Raw genomic sequence first — 27506 nt, 5'->3', positions numbered from 1 at the left:
CAAAGTTGGAAAAAAGTTAACAAACGCAGTGGTAGTTATAAAGAGCATGTAAGAAAAAACTCGAAATTACGGCAAATAATCCCGAGAATACCCTGGGTTCCCAAAAACCAAAATATCTCGGGTTGTCTGGCTTCTTCAAAACATTGTTGCCACGTTGATGTAAAAGTTTTACTGTAGTAATGTTTGTATTGTTTTATTGTTGTTTGGCCAAGTCCTTAGGTTGCCACTCACTCGTCGGGCATGCATGAATCCATGAAAATCTAACCATGTTTGTTAGTTTAAATACTAATCAAATGAGATTTGGCAACATCTATTTGTCACAAATCTGTATGTGTCCAAAATAGTTCTATATTAATTCTGCTTAATGATAGATATTCATCCTATACCGTTTTATTTTACAACAAAGACTTATTTAAGGGATTCATTTATAATAAAATGGTTGCATTATAATTCGCCATGTTTAAGGCAGAATTTTTGTATGGCCTATGGCCGCCATTATATGAAGCAAAATTAAAAACATCAAAATACATTTTAAAATGTTATTTTTGAGAACTATTTTGTGATAAGATTCCCACATACAGTAATAAAGTGTTTAATTGAATTAAAAACAAGAATTTTTGAAAATTTTATTTTATTTTATTGTTTAAATTTATACGTAAACCTTAATCGAAATTAAAGCGTTTTTTTAATTTTTTGCCATATACATACCTATAATCTACCAATAAAATTTTCGGCGCAACAAAAATTCTTCCTATTTTTCAAACCCTATTAATGATTTTTTATATTACATATTTGTTGTACCTTCTGGCTCTACCCGCCATTTTCATTGTCGAGTAAAGTCTCCTTTATAACAATCCACATCCTCTAGATTCATTTTACGACACGCTTAAAATATAATTTGCTCCTAATATTCTTTGGTAAGAAATAAAATACTCTTTTACCTCGCTAAATGATCAAATGTTTTTATTGTTCTGTTTCTCAGATGTGACCACGTAATACACAATAAAACTAGTTTTATAATAGTTATATGACGCTCTGTAAAATAGTTGCATAAGAGTTGTATACCTTTTTTATAGAACTTCTATACTACTAAACGGTTGTATAAAAATGAGCCTTTTTTGGTTGTAAAGCTATCATATTACGGTCTTATAGCACGTTATATGAATTGAGATATCCTATAAAAATTATCACATAGCTGTTTATACAGCCTTTATAAAATAAAATTTGCTACTTGGGCGTGTTCCCTGGAGTCGAAATATACCACCCCTGAAAATATTTGCACTTATTTAAGACTCACCCTGTATATTTGATATCCATTAAACTTTAGCAAGCAATCTAACTATATGTCCATATCAACTAAATAAAATTTTGTTTTTCGAGAAACTCGCATCCTATGAGAAATGATCGAAAATATATAGGATATCTTAACGATTTTAGAAAATATCATCCGAGCCGTAAATTTGGTGCACTAGATAAAAAGATATAAGCGTCACATACATGTGTTTCTGTATTTTTAAATTTTTATTACACGAAATTTGCATAGAAAATGCTTAGCCGGCAATTATTGACACACAGCGAACTCAGTGTTACCAATGCTCACTGGTCGAATATTCAACCGCTTACGTTAACTTTTCGCGCCAATTAAATTAAAGTGGTCGATTTAGCGATCATCAATATATAAAGGGATAAATAATAGCCTTTAATTTGCCGCCATTTGATTGACGATTTGATAGCCCAAAATGAGTCTCTTTTAGACGGGGTTGCATAACAATTTAATAATTTACTTACTTAAAGGAAAATGTATTTTCATTGTATAATAGACGCTTTAAATTTACTCATTTAACAAATATAACAATGTTCTGGAAGGTGGGTTTTTAAAATTCGTTAAAATAAAATTCTATACTTCTTGTCGGCTAGTATACAAAAACAACACGAAATTTCTATTAAATATTAAATTAAATCCATTATTATCCCTAATTTTGTTCGACTGAAATGACACATGAACACAAAGTGAAATTGATATTAGGTGATTATCTGTCGGCATTTCGTGATACCTTTGCAGTAGTTCATTATACGAATTATTCGATTGAAATTTGTTGCAGAAATCTCAAAATGGGATCTTGTAAAGAGAAAAATGAAGTTAAGTGTGCTATGAATGGATATTCTAATCATCTCGGATGCACTGTGGATGATGATAGGAAAATTGTCTATGTTGCACCAATAAATGGAAAAAAGTTTGTTATACCTGACGCTACAAGACAATGCACTTGGACTAAAGATGCACTTAAGAAAGGGGTATTTTATCCCCACTCTACACAAGATTGGTAAGATTAAATTTAATTAAACAAAATCACATTCCTTTTTTTACTGTTTCCTTTTGATCCATAAGCCTGAAACTAATTCATAATTTGTAGTGATCAGTATTTTTTTAACTGACAGAGAATATTGTAAAATTTCATTTCTTTCTTATGCTTTTCAATACCTAATTAAGGCTTTTTCATTCTTCATTTTTATTATCAATTAATCTAATCTACTACTGTATACATTCTTTTTAGATTGGTAAGATTAAATTTAATTAAACAAAATCAGATTCCTTTTTTTACTGTTTCCTTTTGATCCATAAGCCTGAAACTAATTCATTATTTGAACTAATAACTATTAATTTATATATTAACACTAATTAAGCATGCATTTTATATGCACCGTTTAATTTATAAATAACGTAATTATTTTGCTCAACTAGCAAAATACGGTTTGAATTTGGAAGAATAAGTCTTTCAAGAAACCTAAAATATACAGGGTGTTAAAAATATTATAAATTTATCGTTTTTGTTCATTTTTTCACCCCATATAGAGAGAGCTGAAACTTCTCTTAAGTTTTTGCTTTACATGTATAATACAGTACGTGTATACAAAGGTGTATATTATATTCATTATTTGAACTAATAACTATTAATTTATATATTAACACTAATTAAGCATGCATTTTATATGCACCGTTTAATTTATAAATAACGTAATTATTTTGCTCAACTAGCAAAATACGGTTTGAATTTGGAAGAATAAGTCTTTCAAGAAACCTAAAATATACAGGGTGTTAAAAATATTTTTTTTTAAATTATTATTTTTTTTTATTATTTTATTTTACTTTTATTATATTATTTTACTTTTTAGCGTTTCAGATGATACATGCTTACAAATTCAAAAATTATTACAATTACAATTAAAAAAAAAGTAATGTAAATATGTGTTTAAATTATTTTTTTTTATATCGGGTGCGTCTCAAAAATGGCTCACCCCTATAACTTTTTTATATTTTCAGATAAGACATCGAGATTTGGATTTTGGCTTGATAGTAATATGACAAAAATTAGGATTGATTGACATATCCAATTGTTTTCGATCACTTTCTGTTTCACAGGAAATGACTACAACTTTTAATTTTTAAATGGCAACCTCACTATGTTGCTTTATTCGATAGAAAATGACACTCTTAATAGAATGACATAGCAGATGTCAACTTTAGACATTTTCCAATATGGTTTATTTAAAATTATAACGGTTCATAACGAAAATTTGACACGAAATAGAATGATAGTGTGTGGTACCAAATTATTCGTAAAAAATGCTTTTTCCAAATATAAATAAAAAATAAATAAAGTTTCTTTATTTTTATTTATAATTTTGTTTTAAGCGAAAATGTCAAAAGTTGATATATGATGTCATTCTATTCAGAGTGAATTTTCTATCGAATAAACTAAAAAGATACCGAGGGTGTCATTTAAAAATCAAAAGCTGTAGTCGTTTCCGGTGAAACAGGAAGCCGTCGAAAAGAATGTAATACATCAATCAATCTTAATTTATTTCATATACTTTCATACTAAATCTCATTCTTTTATCTAAAAACACAAAAAAGTTATAGGGGTGAGCCACTTTTGAGACGCACCCGGTATTTTTATGCCAATTATTTAATTTTAATTTATTATTAATTTAATTATTATTATTTTTTAATTATTATGATTCGTGATTCTCTGTGCTATTCATTAAATTTTAATACGAATTTCGTTTGCTTGGAATTTCTTGATTTTAAAATTGAATGTCGGGGTTCAGTGGAAAGGTCTAACAGAAACATTGAGATGTTAGCTGTTATATTTGTTGTTGCTGCTGATGGCTGTTGTATTTCAACATTTCTTATTTTAGTATATGGTCAATAACGTTATTGTCCGGAGAATCACTGACAAAAGCCAATAAAAGAGTAACATTTTTAACATTACCCTTAATTCATGGCCATTTTCGTAAAAATCTCTGCAATGACGATATTATCTGATGATATTGAGCACTTACGTTAGTGGCTAGATATTGTCATAAATGTATACGAGTACATCATTATCCTTAACATATACAGGGTGGCCCATCGAAAACGTTCCGCAAGGCATAACGGCCAGGGTAATTTTTTTTTCAGAAAATTTTTTCAAACACGTCAATTTTGTTTGTGAGGGGGACAACTTTTGCCCCAAAAATGATTGCAAAATCTTCAACCCTCTAAGCGGGGGTGTCATCCCCCAATTTTTTTCAAATGGGAAGCGGTTCAAGTTGTACCGCAATGAAAAAAGCTTTCTATTCTCTATACTTTCCCGCTTCGTTTTTGAAAATCGGTCGAGTCATTGAGAAAATATGAAGGATTGAAATTTGAAAATTTGATTTAAACATTTATCAGAGTAACGATAAGGATAAATTCCTTCGACCAATTTGCAGTTTTTTCTTATTATTTCTAGATGTTTACGCATTTTTTCCCTTGTCAGAAGGTTGAACGATCAGGTGCAGTAGTTGCTAGATAGCTGTTCTGTGACTTGTGCGTCGAAGCGGTTGAAGTTCTTTTCAATATCGTTAAACTTTTTAACAATTATGGTGATATGTACTTGGATTTACTGGAAAATACCATCGACCCAGCCCTAACTGACATCATAGAGAACAATCCTGGATACGTTGAAGCGGAACTAATATTTCAACAAGACGGTGCGCCTCCACATTACTCTCAAAATGTGCGTAATTATTTAAACATTTAATTAAACATAACTTTCCCGGTCGGTGGATAGGACGAAGGGTTCAGTTGAGTGGCCTCCCCGGTCACCCGGCTTGACTCCTTTAGACTTTTTTCTATGGGGATACATAAAAAGTAAAGTGTATAGCACTTCACCCGCCTCATTAGAAGACCTGCGAAGACGAATTATTGATGTTTGTCGCGAAGTGACCCCGCAAGTTATTCAGAATGTTCGAGAACGGTTTGAAAATAATTTGTATTACTGTATGGAGGCTGGCGGGCAACATTTTCAGCATTTGCTTCATTAATTAGGTAAGTTTTTTTTAATTAATTCAATTTATGCGTTTTTTGCAAAAAATACTTTTCAAATTTCAATCCTTCATATTTTCAAAATGACTCGACCGATTTTTAAAAACGAAGCGGGGAAATATAGAGAATAGAAAGCCCTCTTCATTGCGGTGCCACTTCACCCCCCTTCCCATTTGAAAAAAGTTGGGGGATAACACCCTCGCTTAGAGGGTTCAAGATTTTGCAATCATTTTTAGAGCAAAAGTTGTCCCCCTCACAAACAAAATTGACGTGTTTTTGGATTTTTTGAAAAAACAAATACCCTAGCCGTTATGCCTTGCGGAACGTTTTCGATAGGCCACCCTGTATATTGAATTACTTACCTTAATAAAAATGGTACCTAACATTTTTCTATTTTAGGAAAAGGACCGAGAAAATTGTGCCCAACGTTCTGTCTTTAATAGGAAACACACCCATGGTAAAATTGAATTCAATACCAAAAAAAGCCGGGATTAAGTGCAATATATGTAAGTGAATTGAAATACACATGATATTATTATTAGTATGTACCTTTTATTACCGTCCGAACTATATTCCGGAAACTTCGGCAGCATATTCTGTAGATAAAAATTAGTAAAAAAAGTTCGTATAAATGTATGTCCTAAAATGCTTAGTTTCGGAGATACAGGGTGTAGAAGTTTCATTTTTATTTCGATTTTTTTCAAATAATTTATGAAGTAACGTAAATATTTGGATGAAAATTGATGTCTGGGAGTTTTTTAATATGAGAAAATTGATTTTGATGTCAATATGACTCCTACTAGTAGAGGGCGCCACCTACATGTGTTTTAACTGTTTTGAAGCGTATTAACTTTTTGTCTGTTGTATAAAACTACCGAGCAAAAAAATATACATCTCTGTGACTTTTTACGTAAAAAATATCTCTTTGTTAAAATCGCTATGAGCAACCGTTTTTAAAACATTTAGAATGAAAATAGTCAATACATGTCATTATTGACGAAAAATAAACACGTTGAGTAGATAGTTATTTCACTGAAATAATAAATTTGGGAAATTTTTATTTTTCTAAATTAATCATAAATTTTTCTGTAAACAATGATCATAAAACAGTTTCTGTTGAACTTTTGACACAAAAAAACTCATTTGAAATTTATGATTTCAGTCCAATAACTATTTAGTCAACATGTTTAATTTATGGCAATGATGACAGGTACAGTTGTACAATATAGGAAGAGACTTGGGGATAGCACCGGTCGCATGTTATCTTATATTTCTCACGTCTCTAGCTATACTTGTTAAGTTGTACTGATAATTTCGATTCCAAATATCTCGAAAACCATTACTCGTAGTTATTTTTACCAAGAGACCCTTTTCAAGTAAAAAACGTCGTAAATGTTTATTTTTTTACTAAGTAGTTTTTAGTTTTCTACAGGTACGGACGAAAAGTTATTACTCTTCAAACCAGTTAAAAAATATGTAGGTGGCGCCCTCTACCAGTAGGAGTCATATTAACATCAAAATCAAATTTCTCATGTCAAAAAACTCCTAGACACCAATTTTCATCCAAATATTGACGTTACTTCAGAAATTATTTGGAAAAAATCGGAATAAAAATGAAATTTCTACACCCTGTATCTCCGAAACTAAGCATTTTAGAACATACATTTATACGAACTTTTTTACTTATTTTTATCTGCAGAATATGCTACCGAAGTTTCCGAAATACAATTCGGACCACCCTGTATATTTCTCAACAAATAAAACATGATCATATGATCATCTATCATTGAAACGATAGCCAAACATGCACAATACTCAATGCTGTGTCCCATCTGCGCCTTGTCCAATCTTACGTATTTCAAAATCTCCATCATATGTTAAAAAATATTTGTGTTCTTTAGTTGCAATTTTTTTGCCGAATATAAATAATATACTGAGTATCACACCAATATTCCGTGAACATAGAAATAATACGTATTTTTCGAATCAAAATAAGTTCATTGGACACAATTTACATCATTGGACACATTTTATTAACTCCAACGACAACTGATTTTATTTTTGTAAAATGGTCCTTCTAGCATTTAGTACTTTTTTCTAGTCTCTTGTAAAAGAACGCGCGAATGGTTATAAATCCCATCTTATTTTGAAAAGTTTTAATATAAAACATTAATCTGATTTATATACCGACTTATTTGTATAGTCTGTCCAACGAGAAAATATGTGACAGTTGTCTGTCATTTCAGTACAAAAATACATGGTATTTTCTACCATTTGATGTCGTCTACCAAAATTTTCTCTTCACTTGGTCGAAAGACTTTATCTTAATTAAGATTATAATTTTTTATTTAATTTAATGATAATTTAATTTCCTAATTATTTTATACGCAAGTATCTTATTACAAATATAATTCGCAAGATTTTCGATATAATTCTAAAATTAATCCTTTTATCTCATAAATTAGTAATTATTAATTAGTATAGGAAGTGGATTATATTATTATCTATTATAATATTTTTAAATATATTTTATATCTATTAAAAATATGTTTACGTCCGTGACCCGTTTACGTACCTTTATCTGACGTTTATTAGGTTAATCGCGTGACATAATTAGGAAAACGCAAAAATTTATAGGTACCATATATCATTAAGACTGACTCATTTTAATTAAAAAAAAAACTTATAAAATTCGAAGAAATATAAACAATTTTTAATTTCATATATAGTCTGTTGCATCGCCGATCTGATCATAGGAAATCCCATGTAAATTTTTAAAAATGATTAATAAGTTTTCCCCATTTTATTCTACCGAAAAATGTATTTGAAACTTTTTCAAGAACCCCTTAAAATGAAGCAAATTTTGAATGATTTATACGAACTCGTTCCTGAGTTATGAGAAATACAAAAATACTAAATTAATCAAAAAAATAATACGGTCCTGATTAGAATAAAAAACATACCACCTTCAAATTCAATTTTTTAATAAGAATAGACACCGTAATGATTCATTCGAACGTTCGAGAACAATCGAGTTCCACTGGAATTGAATAGTACCATTGCGATCAAAAAAAAGTAGTACAAGAACTAGTAGTCCCATATAGAACTCCTGGTCTATAAGGATATCGATATGCCACCGATATAATATGATATGATATAATTATGCCACCTAACTTTTTAGGCGTTACCATGGATTTCTATACGTGGCGAAATAAAAGTATAAAAATTCTGATGACACTGATTTATCAGGTTGAAAGAAAATATTTTATTATAGACCAGCAGATTAAATCCTATTTTGTTGTACTACTCTTTTTTTATCGCAATGGTACATAAGAGAACATTCGAAACCTTCTCTATGCACCTAATGATCTATGGATTATTCGAGAAACTCTTTAGCTGTGGGTATATAAACCGGCGGCTGTGGCCTGAAGAGGACAGAAATAAATAGACGAGTACAGCTGCTGCGCTAAATTCAAAATAAATTCTTTCTAGATAAATAGTTATAACTACATAGTGTGTAAACAGTTCTTTAAGTCTTTTAATCGTTATTGTTTGTTACTTAGTGTAAATAAATTGTGTTTAAATAAATTGTGACTTTCTATCCACACGGAACCGACGAAAAACGTAACAATATTAAGAATTATTCTCGTATGTTTACTTTTTGTAACTTTTCATAGATAATATAACTGATAATTATTGGATCAGGACCAGGAATAACTGATAATATTTTTGACAGATCTCTGTAGAAGAAAACCATAATAGATTTGACATATTGTGACATAACTTGAGATTGTCTTGTTTGTTTGATCAGGACCAGGAATATAGTCTGTCCAACGAGAAGATCCTTGACAGTGATAGATGTGTCTGTCATTTAAATTTCAAAGTAGTTTATTTTATTTTACAAAGAAATAAGTTGGTACAACTGGAACGCATAGCGATATATTTAAAATTTGATTGACAAGATGACAAGTGATTACTTCAAAATATTGTGAAAAAACTGTATAAAACTGAAAAAATGTAATCGAGTTATTTTATTTAATAAAAACGGTATGTGTTAATACAAAACAAACAAGAACAAGACACTACATACCAAAAAAATATGAAAAAGAACTATTATTTACTTTCAAGCTTTATGAATCTACCCGCATTTATGATTATATTTATCAATATAACTTATGTAAAAATACAAATTTGTAATATTCCACAGGAATAAATAAAACAACATAGGTAAATAAAACAAACTATTTTATTAATAATAACACCTACCAAATTTTATACCTTAAAGGTTGATTAATTAACTTTAATCTTAATTTTTTTAAACCAGTACCTTTTGACAATATTTTCCTGCAGTACTAAAATCCATTATTTACCTATCGTGTGATGTCGATATTTTACAGCTATAGTCTATAAAATGAATAACTTTGAATTTTGACCGTTATTTTTTACCAACATGGCATATATAAAATCCCGCTGTTAAAACAGTTACTGATATTCTTTAAATTGAGTGCCTGAACGAATCAGATAGGTAACTCTTTTACTTTCGTGAAATAGAAAAGAAAAATAATAAAACAAGTGACAGTTCTTGCAAAAATCAACACGAAATGTCATAATGGACAAAAGTAAAATGTCATCAGCTTTTGACATTTCTAAATATTAGACCAATGCCGTCTCTAATAGAACAGCCTCGGAGCGAGATTTATGACATCACGCTAGTTAGATACTACGGATTAATAAATATGTTGGAGAATACATGGAAAACATAATTATTCCTCGTATTTTTAGTTTGATTTTTAATAATGATATAGTTTACAAGAAATATACATAATATACAGTTAATAAATACAATATAATATATACCTATTTATAGTAATAAATACTTTGGCAAATAAAACTATGAACCATACAAATGCAGCAAATGTTTTACAATATACAAATAATGAATAGGTGGTACATAAGATAATGGGTAAAATGTAAAAGATATTTTAAATTTTGGGGTTCGAAAATCGATCTAATTTAACAAAACACATTCAATCTACTAATAGTGATGTATTATTATTTGCATTCACAAAATTTATTTATATATTATAATGTTTACTGCAATTAATAAACTAATATAAACTTGTCAAAAGATGACCACATATTATTTTAAATTATTATTCTTAACACAAAAACTATCTACATTGACTATGGAGTACGATTTCAGACATATTGTAAAACATTTGCTGCATTTGTATGGTTCATAGTTTATCTGCCAAAGTATTTATTACTATAAATAGGTATACATATATTGTATTTATTAACTGTATATTATGTATATTTCATGTAAACTATATCACTTTTAAAATACAAACCAAAAATACGAGGAATAATTATGTTTTCCATGTATTCCATACCAATACATATACCATAATACCAATAAACATATTTATTAATCTCTAGTATCTAACTAGCGTGACGTCATAAATCTCGGTCGGCGGCTGTTCTATTAGAGACGGCATTGCGTCAGCATGGCCGCAAGTTGCTAACCTAATAAAATTAACACTAGAAAAGCCCGCGGGAACTGTCAATTTCAAAGTTATTCATTTTACAGACTATACTCCAGTTTTTAGTATGTGTTTAGTTTGATCCTTATCATGGCAAGACTTTGACAAGCGTCAAAAATGACAAAAATCTAAAGGCGAGTTCATACGCATCGGCGTCCGTTTGTCGTTCATCGTTCCGTCAAACCAATAAAATTGAAATACGATCTGTCATTTTTTAAATAAACCAATAAAACTGGTTAAAAACAAGAAGACACGACGCATGACGGATTTATATTTAAACCCATCCATAGATAACTTAAAAATTATTAGAAACTTTTTTTAGTAAAATAAATAGATTGGTATGGGACGTCATCTGCTTTTCTTCTGTCATCGTCTGTCGAAATCTTACCTGAGAAAAAAAACAGAGTATAACTTTATATAATATTTTTGACAGATCTCTGTAGAAGAAAATCATAATAGATTTGACATATTGTGACATAACTTGTGATTGTTATGTTCGTTTGATCAGGACCGCATTATTTTAAATGTTTGCCAAAAAATTTAGTATTTCAGTATCTCTCATAACACAAGAACGAATTCGTATAAACCTTTCAAAATGAAAAATTTGCTTCATTTTAAGGAGTTCTTTAATAAATTTCAAATAAATATTTGTGTAAAATAAAATGGGGAAAACTTATTCACCATTTTTAAAATTTACATGTGATTTCCTATGTCCAAGTCGGCGATGCAACACACAGTATATCGTTGTTATGTAGTAAAAGTATCTTCTTGTTTTTGCTAATTATAGATGCAAAATTGGAATACTTCAATCCAGGAGGTTCGGTTAAAGACCGAATAGCAAAAAGAATTATAGAAGATGCCGAGGCACAAGGACTTTTAAGACCCGGGATGACGATCATTGAAGCTACTTCTGGAAATACTGGAATCGGAGTGGCATTAGCTTCGGCCATTAAAGGTATTTTTTGTCTTGCGTCTTTGTTTCCGAATATCCTTAATACCGGTTTCCGCGAATGTTGGTTAGTTTTAAGTAACCAAATTGTCATACCAAACCAAACAAAACCAACCGTCATGGTACGAATGGTTGTCGTCTCGGCGCATTCAGTTATGAGATGTTCTAGTGTGTCCCCATTTTTCTCACAGAATCTGCATTCGCTGTTGTCTCTTAACTTCAATCTAGTGAGATGTTCATTGAGGTTAAAACCCCTAACGCCGTAACAATCCGAAGATCATCTTAAATCAAGGAAAATCTTTGATTTTTCTCGGTGGCAATAGAGAGGATTCCCATTCCAGGTTACGGATGGAGTCTTCCAGGTTCTTGAGATCCGCTTTTAGTTGGTTTTCACTTGGGAACCAGAACGGTTCTGATCCAGTTAGAATGTAGAATATAGAATGTTTAGGAGGGGAGTTAATCACCATGCTAGTGAGATGTTCATTGAGGTTAAAACCCCTAACGCCGTAACAATCCGAAGATCATCTTAAATCAAAGAAAATCTTTGATTTTTCTCGGTGGCAATAGAGAGAATTCCCATTCCAGGTTACGGATGGAGTCTTCCAGGTTCTTGAGATCCGCTTTTAGTTGGTTTTCACTTGGGAACCAGAACGGTTCTGATCCAGTTAAAATGTAGAATATAGAATGTTTAGGAGGGGAGTTAATCACCGTGTCCTTATAGATATATTGTGTGTTCCCCTTTCTTGAGTTAAAACGAGTTATAACTCATCATACAGTATCAGGACTTTAACAAAAGCCAGTATCTGAGACGGATCCTCAGAGGCCAGCTCTCCATCCTCGACATCAGCCGTACCAAAGTTCATGGCACGAATGGTTAGGCGGTCTCAGTGATAAGGTGTTCTGGTGTTTCTCCATTTTCCCCACAGAATCTGCATTCGCCGTTGTTTCTCAGCTTCAGCCTACTGAGGTGTTCGTTGAGGAGACAGTGTCCTGTTAGAAACCCCGTGACAATCCGAAGACATCATTCATTTTTCTCGGTCATAAGTTCTGAAGAACTTTTTCGAGTGTCTTAGACCGTTGGAGGACACCCATTCCAAGTTACGGATGGAGTCTTCCAGATTCTTCAGTGGCGCTTTCAGTTGGTTCCCGTTTGGAAAACAGAACGGTTCTGGTCCAGTTAGTGGAGTGTTCGCTCCTTTCCTAGCTAGATCATTTGGTTTTTCATTGCCTTCTATCCCTTGGTGAGCAGACACCCAGAGTATGATGACTCTGTTTTCTTTGCTTAATTTGTTGAGCTTCTCTAGGCATTCTTTAACCAACTCCGAATTGATGGTTACTGAGTTGATCGCGTTAAGTGCTGCTATCGGATACTATCGGATAGGATGACAATTCCCTGTTTTCGATAGTTCCCATCTAAGATAAATTGTACGCATCTTTCGATAGCGTAAATTTCTGCATGAAGGATACTGGGGTACATTGGTTCGGAGTATTTAGTTTTCGGCCCAAATACTCCTGCTTTGGTTTTAGAAGCATCAGTATACCACGTTATGGTACGGTCTTTTATATGCTGAGTAAGCGTTTCTTCCTTCCAATAATTTTTATTACTCAATACTACAGTGAGGTGTTTCTCAAAGTTGTAAATTCTTGGAATATCATCCACTGGGAGTTGGAGATCCAGTTAGTGGACTGTTTGCTCCTTTTCTAGCTAGATCGTTTGCTTTTTGCTTTTTCATTACCTTCTATCCTTTGGTGGGCTGGCACATAGAATAGGAGGATTATTTTCTTTGTCTAATTTGTTCGGCTTCTCTAGTCATTCTTTCATCAACTTTGTATTGACTGAGTTGATCGCTTTTAATGCTCCTTGATTAAGAATAACAAGAAAAGAATTATAAGGTGGTCCGAACTGTATTCCGGAAATTTCGGCAGCATATTCTGCAGATAAAAATAAGTAAAAAAAGTTCGTATAAATGTATGTCCGAAAATGCATAGTTTCGGAGATACAGGGTGTAGAAATCATTTTTATTTCAATTTTTTCCAAATAATTTCAGAAGTAACGTCAATATTTGGATGAAAATTTGTGTCTGGGAGTTTTTTGACATGAAATATTTGATTTTAATGTTAGTATGACTCCTATTTGTAGGTGGCGCCCCTTACATGTGTTTTAACTGTTTTAAAGGATAATAACTTTTCGTCCGTGCCTGTATAAAACTACTAAGTCAAGAAATATACATTTCCGTGATTTTTTACGTAAATAATGTGTCTGGATAAAAATCGCTCTTGGTAAAAATCGCTACAAGCAACCGCTCTCAAGATATTTCAATGGAAGTAGTCAATACATGTCAATATTGACAAAAAATAAACATGTTCACTAGATAATTATTTGGCTGAATTGATAAATTTCTTGATAAATAACTTTTTAATTTAATGTTTTTAATTGATAATAAATTTTTATTCGAAAAAATGATGATAAGACAGTCTCTGTTGAACTTTTGGCACAAAAAAATTCAAATTTATGATTTAAGTCTAACAACTATTTAATCAACATGCTTAACTTGTGTCAATGATGACAGGTATTGATAATTTCGATTCCAAATATCTCGAGGTCCGTTACTCGTAGCGATTTTTAGCAAGAGACCTTTTTTACGTAAAAAATATGGTAAATGTATATTTTTTACTCAGTAGTTTTATACACGTACTGACGAAAAGTTATTACTCTTCAAAGCAGTTAAAAAGTATGTAGGTGGCGCCCTCTACATATAAGTACGAATCATATTGATATCAAAATCAAATTTCTCATGTTAAAAAACTCCCAGATACCAATTTTCATCCCAATATTAACGTTACTTCAAAAATTATTTGGAAAAAATCGAAATAAAAATTTCTACACCATATATCTCAGAAACTAAGCATTTTAGGACATACATTTATACGAACTTTTTTACTTATTTTTATCTGCAGAATATGCTACCGAAGTTTCTAAAATACAGTTCGGACCACCCTGTATTCTTCAATCTCGACAATAAATTTAATGTTTGTAATGGCAATGGTTGATTGGGAAGATCTAAAATCGTCTACCATAAATATGCTGAACAAATTTGCTAAATAAATATAGGCAATAACTATAAATAATGTTAGTATATACTGTATATATTTTTTTCAGGATACAAGTGTATAATAGTCATGAGCGAAAAGATGTCGAACGAGAAAGTGGCAGTAATAACAGCATTAGGAGCAAAACTGATTAAGACACCAATCACAGCCGACTCGTATTCTACCGAGGGAATTTTTGGCGTAGCAAATCGATTACACAACGAAATTCCCGATTCTCTAATACTGGACCAGGTAAGTTATTAAATTACTGGAGTTATCTACCTATACGATATTTCCATTTTCCAGTTTTCGAATCCGGGAAATCCGCTGGCACACTACGACACCACCGCTGAGGAGATATTGGATCAATGCAATCATAAAGTTGATTACCTGGTAAGGAAAATAGCAAATTAATTTATTTAATGTTTTATTTACTGTCTAATATGAAACAAATTAAATAAAAGAAATACTAACAGTCCGCTCGAGCTACCAAAATCCGTGTGTTTTAAGAAGGGGATCTTTTTTATGATTCTAAATGATTTTTGAGGTGTTAAAGTTGAAATTAAGTGTTAAAGTCACTTCGAAGATTTTGGCATTTTGTCACTACATTAAATTATACCAGCAGAAAAAAAGGTGTAAATAAAAATAATATGTTTCTTCCTCTCGAAAAAGGTAAGCAGCTAAATGACCAGTGAGGCCTCTACAAATAGAGCTAGTGGAGCTCTATATTCGACCCATTTAAACTGTGTTTCGAAAATGCCGAGTTTCCGAGATATTTAATTTGAAAAATTTCGATTGTCGATTTCCTGGATACCCCTTTGAAAAAAATCGAGTTTTTTACTTGTTAACTTTTTCCACTTTTTTCACCTCATATGGTTAGAAGACGTTAATGTAAGAATTCTAAATGCAATTTGGCCTTCTTTTTAGAGGCCTTTTTCTTTATGTTGTATTTAAAAAAAGATACTGAAAATGAAAAAATCGTTTTTTTTTTCTCACCCTGTTTGTACTTTTTTGACAAAGTGTGTATACTAAAAAATTTAACTATTCATTCTGCATCGATCCACGTCCAAAAATCTTTCAAATCGTAATAAGTGAAAAAAAACTCCATTTTGGCAGGGAAAATTTTTGGAAATTTTCGAGACACAGTTTAAATAGGGCGATTATAGGGATCCACTAGCTATATCTGTAGAGGCCTCACTGGTCTTTTAGCTATTTACCCTTTCCGAGATATTTCCGAGATATTCAGTCGTCTATCCGACGGTGCATCAATGGTTTCTTAGAATTGAAGGGTTTGGTAGACACCCTAAAAAAAAGTTGAAAAAAGGAAAGTTTCCAAAAAATTTTCCCGGCCAATATTGAACTTTTTTCACTTATTCCGTTGTTGAAAGATATTTGGGCGTAGATCGATGCAAAATGATTAGTTAATTTTTTTAGTATACACAGTTTGCCAAAAAAATACATACAGGGTAAGAATTTTTTTTTTTTTAATTTTCATTTCATTTTCGGCAATTTTTTTAAAATACAACATAACCTAAAAAGGGGATCAAATAGACCATTCCAGAACACGTGACTTTGATAGATCCGCCATTTTCGCTGGGAGGCATACAAACCGTTATATAAACCACATATAAACCATTAACTTGCATTCATTGCTTTGTGTTTTTAGTCTTTTATAGCGTTATAAACATATTTTTTTAATTCTTAATTTTCTTTAATCCTCAGTTTTAATTATCCTAGAATCAGTAGGTCAACCAATTAAGGGGTATTTTTATGAGGCCGAATTACAGAAGACAAAGTCTCCTGGTATTGATCTAGTTGAAATAATGCTAGGTCACCACCAGAAAAATAATAAACAATTTTATGTGAAGTGGTTAGGCTTTTCTTCCAGGTTTAACTCATGGATTGATGTTTCAGATATTTAAAATTTATAATATTTAAACTTTATAAACCAAGGTTTATACTATTAAAAATAGACACATATTTTTTTTTAAATCGTATTATATTTAAACAAATCTACATTTCTTAGTGGTTAATAATAATAATAATCTTTACTTCAAGGAATGTAACATACAAATATAAAAATACAAAATAGTATATACAGAAAATGAAATGACGTCACACAATATTTATTGACTTGTCTACAGGAAATCTGAGAGATATGGCTCTATATCAAATTAACAAATTTTTCAATTGTGCAACTACTCTTTACTTCTGTCTCAAACTACTCTTTACTTCTATTAACTTGACTTCAAGTGGCAACCTATTAAACAACTTACACTCATGTACCAAGGACCCTTCTCATAGAGGCTCAGCTGATATCTATTTCAAAATCCACAGTTCTTGTATTATAGGCATATAGCCGAGACTTCATGAAAAATATTCTTGGTATTATATTTGATCTGAACGCAGCCCTGTTATCGTTCTTATTCAGCTGATCTTCCAGAAGTGCAATCCTTGTCATGTATTTGGGTTTATCGTCTTCTATCTCAGACGATTTAAATTGAATAAAGTTGATTAACAATTGCAGGATTATGAAAATTCACTGGTCGATTTTCATCTTTTATAGCAACATCTTTAACTAAAAATAAAAATACTTTATACGCTTATATATATATTTTAGTATAAATAACAAACCTCTGATTCATTTTTAAATCTTTTTCTTAATCTGCCAAATCTAGAAGATGACTTGTAGGGTTGAAGACAGGAAGTAGTTGGAGACAAGAAGAATATCCCAAATTTTGGCTGAATTAGACTTATCTCCTAACATAATTCGTCTTAAAAACAAAAACGTATTTTTAGCTAATTTAAACTCAATAAATGATAATTTTGCAAAACGCACTTACCAGTTTTAAAGTCTTTGGAACAAATTCGTTTCTTTTTAATCTCACTTTCATACAGGGCCTTTCATTTCAAAGCTTTTAACCACACTTCTCTTCGAACATTAGATAATACATTTAAATAATTTCCTCTGTTGGTCAAAGCAGCATGATTTGGGAAAAATTAGACATTATCACGCATTAAACACTTAATAACACAACAAAAATTAGGCATTTTTCACTGTTTTATGTTCGTTTAAACCTTGGATTATTGTGTTTATATATGGATAACGTGAAAATTAATTGGTTTGTGTGCCTCCCAGCAAATTTTGCCGACCTGTCAGTGACGTCATTCTGGAATGGTCTATTGTATCTATAATTCTTACATTAAACGTCTTCCAACCGTACCAGGTAAGAAAAGTGGAAAAAGTTAATAAATAAAAAATTAGATTTTTTTCAAAGGTTATATTCAGAAAATCGACAATTGAAATCTTTCAAATTGAATATCTTGGAGACTAGGCATTTTCGAAACACAGTTTAAATGGGGCGAATATAGAGCTTCGTTTGGCTCCGTTAACTCTAACCGTACAGGCTTCACTGGTCGTTTAGCTACTTACCGTTTTCGAGAGGAAACATCTTATTTTTAATTACACCTTAATTTTTTTTGCTGGTATAACTTAATGTAGCAACCAAATACCAAAATTTTCGAAGTGACTTCCACAAAAAGAAGTTGAAAACCACTATTTTGATATTATTCTATGCGATCAACATGACGGCGACGTGAAATAGATAGGGATAAATAGGGATAATTTCTGATTTTTGCCATTGACTCGCTGCGGTAGGAATTTGTTGAAATCAACTGAAATGCACCAAGCCTATACTAATTAATAACTACTATTACATAAACTGGTGCTTAATAAAACGGCGATGGTATGCCTACGCGCACATATTCGCCGTTTGAAAACAGTGCGCGTAGGATGCATCGCGGCTACCATCCTGGCGAGCAGCGCGGCCAGCATCTTGGCGAGCATCGCATCGAGATGCCTCACTATGTTTGTGCCCTACCCTAAAGCCCCGTTCTCAGAACTGCGTCGTGTCGACAGCGACACTGATTGACACTTCAAACGACCAATGGGAGCTGTACTAAATTTAAAATTGACAGCTGTTTTTTACAAATCTGATTGGTTCTTTTGTCGTGCCGCTGGCGACAGTCGCAGTTCTGAGAACGGGGCAGGCTCGAGCACGAGCCTACAAACCACCGAAAATAGCGCTCGCTCCGCGTGCAGCAGCATTAGTAACAGTGTTGCCAATACTAATTTAAACGTTTTACACGGCTATAAAAAATCGGTAGATATTGCACCGTTTGTCAATACCTCTAATATAATTACACCGCAGGAAAAATATTCAGTTTTAATGTACTCTATGGTCCCCGAACAAAATTTTACATACCCGTTTTCAATTCATAAAAAAAATGATAAAGATATTAAATGTTGATTGCCACGCAATATTTGATGAACATACAATGGAACCAACAGTTAATGGTGAAGTTTTGGCCCAAATTGTATTTAATTTTATTAAAAAATTAATTTAAATCCCGATATGTGTATAGGAATCGGAACCGATACTTGCAACTTAATGCTTGGTGAACAGAAAGGTGCTGATACCGAACTAAAAAAAAAACTACAAAATGCTCTTAAAAGTCCTTGTACTACCCATTCTCTTAATCTGTCTATTTCAAAGTGCTCAAATGTTCAAGCTGTTAGAAATACTGTTGGCGTTATAAAAGAAGTATGTTCATTTTTTAAAGCTTCCGCCAAAAACAATTTTCTACTTAAGGGAAAGTTAGATGGTCATGGTCAACTAAAAAGTCTTTGTGAGACCAGATGAGTTGAACGCCACGAATCCGTTCTTCAGTTTCAAAGTACTATTGATATCATTGTACACCTGCTTAATATCATTTCTCATTGGAAAGATCGGGAAGCTTCTTCAAAAGCAGAATGTTTAATGAATGCTATTTCTTCTACCATATTTATAGTTTCTTTATGTTCTCTTTCTGACATTTTAGCCTTAACCGTAAATTTAAGCAAAATATTGCGAACGAAGTCGCGAATATGCAACTACGCTTATACAAAATATTATTAGAGTTTTAAAAGAAAGACGTCAAAATTCCGAAACCTATTTTAGATCCGTCTTTTCTTTAGTTTCAGATATTCATAAAAACCCAGAGACAAACGCATCGCCCGAATATATCTGCAGAAACTATCGATTCCTATTTTAGAATTAATATATATATATATATATATATATATATATATATATATATATATATATATATATATATATATATATATATATATATATATATATATATATATATATATATATATATATATATATATATATATATATATATATATATATATATATATATATATATATATATATTCCTTTATTAGATAATGTATTACAAGATCTTCAATTTCGATTTAACGAGGAATCTTTAAATACCTACGATTTTAATATATTTGTTCCTTCAATTTTTAATTCAAAGGCTGATTGTGAAATTATCCAGTCGATTCAATTAGTTGCGGGGTATTTAAGCAAAGTTGAAAACAACCAAAATAAAGATTTATTACTTTTAAAATTAAAATCCGAATTTAGTATCTGAAAGACGGTACAAAAAAGTGGAAATGATGTCATGAGCTTATATTCGTCCTGTGATGAGAACATGTTTCCTCTAATAAAAAAAAGCCTACAATTTTTGCTCGCCCTACCTGTCAGTGTATCCTCAGCAGAAAGAAGTTTCTCCTCTCTTCGGCGCCTTAAAACTTGGCTTGGCTATACATAGAGACTTTCAAGTCAATGTAGACAATATAATAACCAGATTTGCCAATAATAAAAATAGACGACTTGAATTTACTTTATAATTTTTTTTTATTTTGTTTCCTGGCTTTGCGAATATGATTACTCAAGAAAATATTTATTTTTGCGTTTTTGAGATTTAAAGTTTTCGTTATAAATTTGTTATTTGCCATTTTTGTTTATTTATGTTTCTAATATGTAAGAAATAATTGTTAAATTTTTTAATTTTTTTGTTTATATATTTATATTAATTAATATAAAATTATATTATATTTTGCCACAGTCACACTACCTCTCAGTGCAAATTTAATTTAAACATAATACATTACTTAAATATTGCCACTACCCCCCACCCAATCTCTAGATGCGCCACTGATGTAATTATAAGGTTTTAGGTGCCGGAACAGGTGGAACCCTGACAGGAATCAGTAGAAAAATCAAAGAAAAATCTCCGCAAACCACGATAGTCGGCTTGGATCCCGAGGGGTCGGTTTTCGCTGTTCCCGATTATCTCAACAAAACTGACGTCACATTCTTCGAAGTCGAAGGTTTGGGGTACGATTTCGTTCCTACATCTTTAGATCAAAATGCTGCCGACATATGGGTGAAAACAAATGATCAAGATAGCTTAACTATGGCCAGAAGACTTATTAGAGAAGAAGGAATTCTTTGCGGTAAATATTTCTTTAGATATCTTTTTTTTTCTTAAACCTTTATTCAATATTTCAATTGTGATTTTCTTGGGTATAGGTTTCTTTATTAAAAATTAATGATTTATGCATGATTCTAATCATTTATTTGCCGCGTCGAAAAAAAATGATTGAGTGATTAATATAAGAATTCAACGGCCAAAACAACATCTGAGATATCTTGAGAAAGATTTGCATAAAAAATCGAAACATCGACAAATAAATGATTTAAAAACATCCATAAATCGTTTAATGTTTAATAAAGAAACCTATACCCAAGAAAATCACAATTGAAATATTTCTTTATACAGGATCTGGCAATAGTGCATGGCAAAATATTTTAACTTCTGCAGGTTGAAACTTTAGTTTCGGAGATATGAATTTAATCGAACCTTTTAAAAAAATTAATGTTTTTTCAGAAACTATTTGAGACAGAGTTTAACAAAATTGCTTTTTATAACTACTACTGGGTAAATGAATTTCTAATATAGTATGACTTTTTTTGAAACTTTAGTTTTGGAGATATAAATTTAATCGGACCTTTAAAAAAAATTAATGTTTTTTCAGAAACTATTTGAGACAGATTTAAACAAAAATGATTTTTATAACTACTACTGAAAATAAAATGTGAGTGGATCTGGACGATTTTTTTTTAAATGGTACACCACAATCCTAAGGTATGAGTAAATCTATTTCGATAGTTTCAGAGATATTAAAAAATAAATCAAAAATATGCATTTTTCAACTCTTCTTAAAAAAAATATTAAAAATACAAGAACTGTTCTGAAATCAAAACTATATTAGATATTTACTTTAGATAGACTGTTCTTACTTTGCTATAAATATGGTAATCGTAAATGATACAGGATGTTCAATATTTTACGCCAAACTTTCAAAAATATAAAATAATTTTTCTTCGTTTTTTTTTTAAATGGAACATATTATTTTTTTATTTGATGGAGAATTAAAAAATTAACATTTTTTGTATTTAAATTATTTCAAAATTTTTAATAGTTTTCCGGTTACACGCAGTATTATTTCATATTATGGGGGCTTTCAATGCTAAAATACGAGAGAAATCATTGGGTGGCTTTAATTAAAATTTACTGTGGAAAATGCTATATGAAATACAAAACCGGGAATATCTGCGAAACGGTTAAAAATTTTGAAATACTCTAAATGCAAAAAATGTTCATTTTTATATTTCTGCATCTATTGAAAAAATAATATACAGGGGTTTCCATTTAAAAAAACAAAAAAAAATTATTTTATATTTTAGAAAGTTTGGCAAATTTTGAACATCCTGTATGCTTCATGATTTCCATATTTATAGCAAAGTAACTACAGACTATCTAAAGTAAATATCTAATATAGTTTTGATTTCAGGACAGTTCTTGTATTATTAATAATTTTTTTAAGAAAGGCTGAAAAATATATAATTTTTATTTATTTTTTGATATCTCTGAAATTATCGAAACATATTTACGCATGTCTTAGGATGATGTAAAGTGATCTGAAAGGAAGCCAAAAATGCAATAATATACAGGATGTTCCATTTAAAAAATTATCCCGATCCGCTCACACTTTTTGGAGCCACCCTATAGAAGTTAAAATATTTTCCTGAAATACATCCTAGTACATACTTTAGGTTTGCACTTAAAAAAAATCCCAAGTTTTTTTTTATTTTAGGAGCTACAGATGCTCGAAGCACTATTGCCGGACCCTGTATATACCGGGTGCGTCTCAAAACTGGCTCACCCTATATAATAAAAACTGCACTTAATAACTATTTACTGAAAAATATTTCTTTTAATAGGTACCAGTAGTGGCGCAGCGGTGTCAGCAGCAATCAAAATAGCAACAGATGTGCCGGAAGGCGCTAACATCGTTGTAGTAATACCGGACAGCATCAGAAACTATCTAACCAAGTTTGTTTCAGATCACTGGATGGAGGCACGAGGTTTTCAATCATGCGAAAACATTAATAACCATTGGTATAATATTTAAGAAACGAACAAAAACATTTAGATATATTATTGTAGTAACATAATACTAATTTTAGGTGGTGGAAAGACAGTATTTCAAGTATCAATTATAAGAAAGTTAATACAGTCAGAGCAAATGAATCTTGCGGAAATGTAATAGATTTAATGAGAGACAAAGATTTTAAAGAGGTAGCAGTATTAAAATTAGACGGGTAAAGAGCATTGTATTTTCGTCATATTTATAACATGTTTTTATAGTAGTTTTTAATTTTCAGAAATATTTTGGGCACTGTTACCCTTAAACATTTAATTAATAATTTATTGGCTAACAATATCAAACCGTCTGATAAAATTCAAGATTGCACTATTCGAATATTTCCCAAAGTAGACGTAAAATCAGGATACCTCGGACTGGTATCTAGAATTTTAGAAAAGGATCATTACGTCATCGTAACAGAAACAAACGGTGGGTATTTTTTTTATTATTTATACAAGGTGTGCTAAGAAGTTCGCAACAAGTGGGAACATTTGTTTTCATTTGGCAATCGAAAAAATCTCGTGAAGAATCAATTCAGCATGACTAATAACAAAAAACACATTTTGATATATTATCGTTGAAGATCTGTCAACACAATTATGATTTTTTTAGCAAATTTTTTTTTTGAAAATCCGGAATTTTTTTTTTTGAAAATTTTATTAGTTTTTAGTTAAAAAACATAATTTCTTGATAATATGGCAACATATCTGGTTAGTAGATTAAATTTACAAGAAAGAAAAACCAGAAAAGATCCAGTGGTTCTCAAATTTTAGCAAAAAATATTTCTTTTTGGAAATTTTTAATTAATAATTAATTAATATAAATAACTCGATTATTTTGGACTTTTTGAAAAACGATAAAGAGAAAATATGCTTCTTTTATCGTGATCTACCAGCCCTGAAAATATTTGCACTTATTTAAGACTCACTCTGTATAAAGCCCGAAATAAAATTTTATTTCTACACCTTGTGAGGTGGTGAAAAAATCATACAGTGCAGACTATAATAAATTTTCCTACTAAATTTAAATATTTTTTAGGAACTGGATATTCCAAAACTGAAAATCCTCTAGGAATTATTAAAATCACAGATTTGTATGAATACATTCAAAACGGAAGTCTTAGTTAAATATGAAAAAATAAACGTTGTGTTGTGAATTTCATCAAATTTAAACAAAACCTTTTGTAAAATAAAGATCTCTACCACAGTTTATATAATTATTTGTTATTCAATTCCGATATGTGGACATCTATATAAGGCACAATATAATGTATGTATTGATATTTCAATACCATTAATTGTCAAATATATCACTATACAAAATTATTTTTTATCTTTTTCTATATACCTTTTTATTTCTTCAATATTTTCTTCCTATATATTATATATTTTTTAAGACCGAAAAAGACGACGTTGAGTTCGCTTGGGAATGACGATCAATGACATTTACCATAAAATCATAAAATTTTACATATGAAATGACAGCAATCTATATTTTCAAGCCAACTCTGACGCCGTTTTTTTTTCTTCGATTGGTTTTATAAACCTATTGTAGGTGGATATCTTGTGGATATAATTACAATTTTCACAGAAAGATATTTAAGATATTAATTTCGCATTCCGAAATAGATAAGAATATAATGTGAACTTTATTTCTAATATTCTCTCTGATAATCAAAAAAATAATTTAGTAATTTCTAACATTCTATAATTAAGCGGCCTTTTTTTGGTAATAAAATATCATATAACCATGTTTTACCCTTACTATTTATACACATATCATTCCCATGTTTTACACTAGACTATTTTTACCAATTATATCTGTTCTTTTATTGCAACCTGTTATTTCTAATCTCCGCAAACTAGTCAAAGGGAGCGAAATTTTGAAATTTAAAATAACGAAAAAAATTTATAAGGGACCATAGAATAAATAAATAATTTATTCCTAAGATCTTTACTTAAGTTAAGTTCACTATTCCATGCCTGTCCATAATCATACCACAGAACGAAAGATATGAATTAGTCATATATAATATATGGATATATTAATCTATGGATTTAATTTTATAATAAAATTGAGGTTATGTTTTATAATGGATATGGTTTGTGTTTACGTTTGTTAAAATTGTGTGTACCAAATAATAAGCGTAATGTCGGGAGGTTTTACAGAATCAGCATTTATTAAAAAACTGCAAGAACTAAATAATTCCTCGCAAAGTATTCAAACCTTATCATTATGGCTTATACACCATCGGAAACATTACTCAAGTGTTGTGAAAATTTGGTTAAGGGAACTTCAAAAAGGTAACTTTATATGCATTTATTTAATTATATATTATGTTATAATTATTTGCCCTGAATTAAAACAACTTCTTTTATTTTTAGCTAAAGACAGTAGAAAACTTACATTTATGTATCTAGCTAATGATGTTATTCAAAATAGCAGGAAAAAGGGTCCTGAATATGGTCAGGAATTTGGTACCTTGCTTAAAAAAGCCTTTGAGCACATGTCTGCGTGCGATGAGAAAACGAGAAATAGTCTTGATAGGTTATTAAGTATATGGCAAGATAGAGGAATCTATGTTTCAGTACAAATCATGGAATTCAAGTCAGCTTTACGTAAGTTGATAATGAAAAATTTGAAGATGTCACTTGTGTAACACAATACTTAATAGTTTTAGGTAAAGATGAACCGCCTTTAAAAAAGATAAAGCCAAATGATGTAGGAAAGAAAAGGGATAAAGAGGTTACAGTCGAGGTTAGATATAAACATTATTCTAAACTAAACTTTTATATCTTACATATAATTGAACCTATTTAAGGTGGATGGGACTTTGGAAACACACGTACATTTGAGCCCACATACACCTCCAGGTGATCCACCAGAGCCTGAAGAGCTTATTAAAGCAATTCAAGATCTGGAAGTAAATATAGCGTCATCCGATGAAAAAGTTCGAGAAAAAATTGCCCACTTGCCTAAAGAAGTTTCTGATGTTGCAATCATTTCTAAAATAGAGGGTAATGGGCAGCCAAGAATTTTAGTACTCAGGTTTTACATTTTACTTTTTTAGATAGGGAAGCTGCTGAGAAATTGAGCAATCAAGTAAATAGTGCAGTTTTATTATTAAGTCAATATAATACGAGACTACAGACTGAAATGGAACATAGAAAAAAAGTTGCTGTTATGATGAGGGATTTCTTACAAGTACAGGATGAACTTTTAGCTCAAGCTGAAAGAAATTTAGAGGTAAGTCAATATATTTTTTATTTTTTTTTGTGTCAACCCCATTCCAAAATAATAAATATAGAAATAATACCTAGCCATACCAATATAAGGTCATGTCAGGGTGAAGATGAAATGAGTGAAGAGCTTACTTCGGGTTTTTCTTTTCACCGATTCCGAACTGTCCTAGAACTGTGATACGCATGCGCAGATAGAAATATGAAGATGTTATTTCATTTACACATGCGCTGTAGAGTTCTAGGACGGTTCAGAATCGGTAATAACAAGAACCCGAACAAAGCTAAGTGCTTCATTAGTTCTGTTGTCAGAGTTGGTTTTTTTATTATGAGTTATTTTTTTTTTCTTTAGCCTATAAACTTATGTGTGTTTATTTTTAATAAAGTTTATGTTTATGGTTTAATTTAAATTTAAAAAAAAAACATCTATATACACCAAACATGTTTAAAACAGAATTTTAAACATGTTTAACCAGTTTTATTTTTTTAACGCCTTTAAACACCTTTTAGAAAAATAATCTAAATGTTTAAGACATATCAACCCCTGTCATACATTAATAACAAAAATGTAGAGAATATAACGAGAGCAGCCATAAGAATTCATCCCATCTTTTGTGATTAATTTCGATAACCTTGTCTTTTTAAATTGGAGTTAGCAGTACTGCTCACTGTTGCATTTTTTGTAGGAATATCAAGAAACTTTATCAAAAATTTATTCTGTAAGGCAAGAATTACAGTCGCACATACAGAACCTTCCTGATCTTACTCAGCTACCAAATGTAACCGATGGGTTGGCTCCATTGCCTTCTGCTGAAAATTTATTTATGCAGTAAAACGATCAGGTAACAATAAACCATTGTATTGGCAAAACAATTCTAAAAATAATCAATGAAACACAAAGCTTAGTTCTCTTTAATTGTTTATTGAATTATCTTTGAAACTGTGT

General features: G+C 30.8%; 2 protein-coding genes across 6 annotated transcripts in view; both read left to right on the top strand.

The window, feature by feature from the left end:
- Positions 1 to 24646, top strand: part of LOC115879880 (cystathionine beta-synthase-like) — a 31448-nt gene extending 6802 nt beyond the window's left edge. For 3 of the 5 annotated variants that reach the window (XM_030896903.1, XM_030896902.1, XM_030896904.1), the window contains exons 2-11: positions 2103 to 2324; positions 5750 to 5856; positions 11681 to 11848; positions 15003 to 15184; positions 15239 to 15325; positions 20999 to 21284; positions 23116 to 23293; positions 23362 to 23496; positions 23560 to 23750; positions 24360 to 24646. In XM_030896903.1, coding sequence (XP_030752763.1) covers positions 2113 to 2324; positions 5750 to 5856; positions 11681 to 11848; positions 15003 to 15184; positions 15239 to 15325; positions 20999 to 21284; positions 23116 to 23293; positions 23362 to 23496; positions 23560 to 23750; positions 24360 to 24448 — 1635 coding nt within the window. In that variant the 5' untranslated portion in view covers positions 2103 to 2112 and the 3' untranslated portion in view covers positions 24449 to 24646. Of the gene's footprint in view, positions 1 to 1509; positions 2325 to 5749; positions 5857 to 11680; positions 11849 to 15002; positions 15185 to 15238; positions 15326 to 20998; positions 21285 to 23115; positions 23294 to 23361; positions 23497 to 23559; positions 23751 to 24359 lie in introns of those variants that run through there. The other 2 variants (XM_030896901.1, XM_030896900.1) reach the window with 2 other exon arrangements.
- A 740-nt stretch (positions 24647 to 25386) lies between these two features.
- LOC115879876 (regulation of nuclear pre-mRNA domain-containing protein 1B) lies at positions 25387 to 27395 on the top strand. The gene is made up of 6 exons (XM_030896897.1): positions 25387 to 25624; positions 25706 to 25939; positions 25996 to 26078; positions 26143 to 26338; positions 26392 to 26567; positions 27247 to 27395. Exons 1-6 carry the CDS (start codon positions 25471 to 25473, stop codon positions 27391 to 27393), a joined length of 990 nt encoding a protein of 329 aa, XP_030752757.1. The 5' UTR covers positions 25387 to 25470; the 3' UTR covers positions 27394 to 27395.
- The last annotated feature ends 111 nt before the right edge of the window (positions 27396 to 27506 follow it).

The sequence above is a fragment of the Sitophilus oryzae genome, unplaced genomic scaffold (genome assembly GCF_002938485.1).
Source record: "Sitophilus oryzae breed Bouriz unplaced genomic scaffold, Soryzae_2.0 scaffold_158_pilon_pilon, whole genome shotgun sequence".
NCBI classification, from domain to species: Eukaryota; Metazoa; Arthropoda; class Insecta; order Coleoptera; family Curculionidae; genus Sitophilus; species Sitophilus oryzae.
This window is presented reverse-complemented; position numbering and strand designations above follow the sequence as displayed.